Genomic DNA, 4,250 nt, shown 5'->3' with positions numbered 1-4,250 from the left:
CACAAATCGCCTTTTGCCTCGGTCTATAATCCGGTGTCCGTCCTGCACTGCTTGCCTTCTGGAGCACCCAGTGCCCTGAGGAACGCCTGAGAGTGGAGGGAATTTGCACTGCTCGGCAGGCTCCACAAGTACCTTTGCTTCAACTGCTGTAAAGCTCTTTTGTTTTGTTTTCCTATTGGTTGTTGGTTCTTGAGTTGCTTTTTTCTGTTGGTGGTGGTTTGTGGGTTTGTTTGTTTGTTTGTTTTTTAAGAAAAAAATTATTTTAAGCACAGCACAGAGCTACCAGGTTATCATCTTGGCACATACTCTCTGGGCAGCCCTGAGAAGTTCCGTCCCCTCAGGGCTTCATCCACTGTCAGGATGTATCTGTTGATAAGATCTTTCATTTCCTGGGTGAATGGCTCAAAATCCTTTTGCTTAGCACCTGACCGCTTGAAATTCCCGTCCCTGTTGTTCTCGACGCAGAGCAGGCGGTCCTCTGTCACCGTCACGTTCAGGAACTCCACCATTTCCCTCAGCTTGGGGATGAGGCTCTGCTTCAGGTCCTCATAGTGGACAACGAGCAGGCGCTTCCCGTACTTGAGCCAGTCCAGGACGTGGGATGCCCACCACGAGGCGTAGCTGGTCACGAAGTCTGGCCACTCTAGGTGAAGCAAAAACCAACAAGATGAGGCAGTGTTAGCCGTGTCATGTTTCAACAGATAATTACATAGTAATATACTCACACTTTTTATTACGCAAATGCAACGTCGAGGCACGTTATCTTGGGCTAGGGCCCAAGGACTTAAAGATCTACTGAATAACATACCTTCCCGCGTGCCTAGCAGCCTGCCCATGGGGACAGGGCAAGGAAATGGGGTTAAGAAAATGGGATTTAAGGTCACCTACCAGGATCACTGGCGCAAAATTCACTGAATTATTTTTCCACCTTTGCCTTGGGCATTGAGGATACCTCAACCTGTATTTGCTCTCTGTGATGATTCAACCTTCTGAGGGTCCAGGCTAGGCCTGGCTAAAGCTTTTGGGCTGGACATGGAGTATTTGTGGCCGAGATGTGACAATTTGTAGTCTGCAGCAGGGGAAAGCCATTCCCTCTAGACTTCTCTTTTCTAAGGGCTATTTTGTCTGGTTTGTGATGAATAGGTCTTGAGTAGTGACTGATGAAAGGTGATACATGAACTTGGCCAAGAAATGTGCTGTGACAGGGGACGCTTCCCCAGCCCTGTGCCAGGGCACAGCAGCGATGCCTGAAGTGGGCAGGAGGAGCAATGCAAGCTGAGCGTCCTCTCTGCGGCAGAGCCTGACTGAAGTCTTTCACATGTTCAAGGAACACTGAATCTCAAGTCCCCTCATTGCCATTATCCTTATTTATCTGCAGTGCAGTCGCACCTGTGCAGTGCTGTAAAGTTTCCTTCAGGAAACGTCACGCTCCATTGAATCCTCCAGATCTTAAATTAGATTTCTCACAGTTATTACATGCTGCAGGGGCAGATTTTCTTCACCTCGCCTAGCTTGGCAAATGGGCTGCAGAGGGGCGGTGTTGTACCTGGACGTGTTTTCTCTGCCCAACAGGGCGATGCCTGTGGCCAGTGCATTGGGGCCGCACCACCCTCCTGAGAGATTTTGGGGCTGATCTTGGCTGCGGTGGGACTCAAGTCCCACGGGATTTGCCCACAGTGCTCACTCAGGTCCCAGTGCACTCCCCCCTTCCCGGCATGCTGAGAAGAGATGCTTGAGGTGCCAAAGCAGCCACGTGGTACCTTTGCTCTTCCAGGTGCGGTCGGTGGCGTAGCCCAGGTGCCCGGCGTATTTCCTGTTGAACTCCGCCACCAGCGACTTGTAGGGGTTCCGGATCAGCAGGATCGCCGAGTCGAACATCTCAATCTCCGTCTTGCCGCTTTCGTGCGTTTTCACACAGATGGTCCTCCTACTTCTCCAGTGGTCTTTTTCTCCTTTAAAACCTGTTTCACAAGACAGGACTGTTGGCTTTTTCATTGACTATGCGTCTGTGCCTTTACCAGTCAATTAAACCTGCGGCGGCGCGGGGCGTGTGCTGAGCGTGGGGCTCTCCTCTGCTGGGGGCAGCTTGCTGGCACCTCACTGCAGAAGGGCTCTTTTTCCACAGGGCCAATGCCAAGAATAATTAGTAACACTTAGAAATTAACCCCCGTGCTACTGAAGGGTTTAGTCAACTTTTTTTTTTCCCCCTAGTCGACCAGTCTTTCGGACCAGTCTTTTAGATGGGAGCTGCGTGTGTGCACAGCAGCACCAGTGCAGGCGACGTGCAAATTCTGCCAGCAGAGAGCCTGGCAATCGCCTGTCGGGCTCTGTGTGCTGCCGGAGCAGTGCCGGCTGCTCCGCGTGGGGCTGCTTGCTCCAGGCACGTGTTTGAATTTTACCAACTGTGCCGACAGTGACCACCTTTGCTGGCTCTGGGCGGGAGGAGGCCGGAGCGAGTGCATACAGCTCTGCTTGGCAGGGCTTTGTGTTTCCCACCCCTCTGGGTACGGTACCTTTGTTGTAGAGGGCTCCATCGAAGTAATAGCTTCCCGTGTAGTACCCCGTGGCGTGCTCTATCAAATGGCGAGCCCACGTATTCCCAGCTCCGGGAAAGCTTGACAAAGCCACGAACACTTTGGATTTGGTGGTTAAGAATTTCCTGTCTGTGCAGCGGGTGTCTGCGAGTACAGAAGATATTTCATTGTTAGCATTGTGGCTTTTTAATAATTCCACTGACAGCTTTTGATTACAGGGTTTATTGCTGCTTTCTTCTCTCTCTTACGAATATAGGATATCAATTTGAGTCCGGTTGTGAGTCAGCTACTTCTCAAAATTAATTCAGCCATAAGAGGCCAAAGAGATTATCCTCAGAAGAGGTTTTTGCCGGTTTTGTGTTGGGCAATGTTTTTTGATAGACCTGCGGCAAACCATTGTACGTGCCAGCAAGTTGTGATAAAAGCCCCCTGACGCCTGTTTGTTAATGGCTATTTGCCTGGCAGGTTGGCTCTTCAGTGAAACCCAGAATGTGCCATTACACCTGGAAATTGCGAGTTTTGTGACGCAGGAGGAACCCTTCCTCCTGAAAGGAGCTGGCGTTCAGTTAAACCGCTCTGCTGTCGTTCCTCTCCAGAGGGCCCAGGGCAGCGATGAGCCAGCATTATGTTAACCTCCTGTAGGGGCTAGACACCTCATTTCCACACACACTTTTGCAAATCCTAACCTTGTTTCTTAAAAGCAAGGATAGGATGAGAACCAGTTTTGACCTGCAGTGATGATTCAACAAGGAGACAGGAAATAAATTAGAAATTACCCTCCTCATTCTTTAAAGCAGCCTCTAGATGAAGCCACAGCTAGCAAATGCCAGCACAGCCCAGAGGCAGCTGTCGTCTGCTGCTACTGATCCACACAGATGGGGGAGGTACTAGCAATGTCAGGAAAGCAGAAGGACAGATGTTGAGCTTAGGGATGTGGTTTAGCAGCTGACTTGGTGGAGCTGGGTCGATGGTTGGACCCGATGATCTTAAAGGGCTTTTCCAACCAAAACTATTCTGTGATTCTTCTTGTATGTGCTGGTGTCTGCAGTCTACTGCTGAACAGACAGATGGAGGGAAAAATAACGGGGAGCCAGATTAAAAAAAAAAACCAGCACCAACCCAGAAAAACATGTCACTTGTTTACTTTTAAGCTTGCCAGAAGTTTCACTGAACTGCAGGCAGGTCAATGGATCAAGTTGCTGGTGCCACCTAAAACATCTACTGGATTGGAGCCTTACTCTCCACTCCATTTCCTGACTTTGAAACATGTATGCAGATGAATATTTCAGAGGAAAATGGGTAGAGCAAAATTATACTCTGCAGAGCTGCCTCGGTGTCTGTGTGATGCTGGGGCTGGGTGTGCACTTCACGAGCGTGAGTGAAGCAGAGCCATGGTGTCCTCATCCCCGGCTGCAGGGCTCAGACAGTGCCTCCCTGCCGTGTGCCTCGCTCCCTCCACCTGCAAAATAACTGCATTTCTCCGGGGTGGGGAGAGGCCGTGCTACTTAATGCAAAGATGCATGTTTACGAGCTCGATGGCATTGAGACGAGTGGTGCTTCCTAAACTCCTGCCTGCGCGGTGGTGCCAGCGGTTGTGGCCAAGGCTCCACCGCTTTCATGTGGCGCGGCCAGGGCACGGGGGCTGTTTCCAGCAGGGGTGAGGCTGGCCCTGGCGCAGTGAGGCCAGAGCTCATACCTTGCACCGGGGTTTGATAG

At 50.9% G+C, this 4,250-nt stretch overlaps 1 protein-coding gene across 1 annotated transcript in view; it reads right to left on the bottom strand.

The window, feature by feature from the left end:
- Positions 1-223: 223 nt before the first annotated feature.
- The window catches only part of WSCD1 (WSC domain containing 1), a gene marked incomplete at its 5' end in the record, with an annotated part of 16,323 nt that continues 12,296 nt past the window's right edge, over positions 224-4,250 (bottom strand). The window contains 4 exons of the mRNA XM_009876424.1: positions 224-643; positions 1,761-1,961; positions 2,514-2,678; positions 4,231-4,244. Coding sequence (XP_009874726.1) covers positions 291-643; positions 1,761-1,961; positions 2,514-2,678; positions 4,231-4,244 — 733 coding nt within the window. The remainder of the gene's footprint in view (positions 644-1,760; positions 1,962-2,513; positions 2,679-4,230; positions 4,245-4,250) is intronic.

Source organism: Apaloderma vittatum, unplaced genomic scaffold, assembly GCF_000703405.1.
Source record: "Apaloderma vittatum isolate BGI_N311 unplaced genomic scaffold, ASM70340v1 scaffold17959, whole genome shotgun sequence".
Classification (NCBI taxonomy): Eukaryota; Metazoa; Chordata; class Aves; order Trogoniformes; family Trogonidae; genus Apaloderma; species Apaloderma vittatum.
The sequence above is the reverse complement of the archived record's forward strand: the minus strand, read 5'-3'. Positions and strand labels throughout refer to the sequence as shown.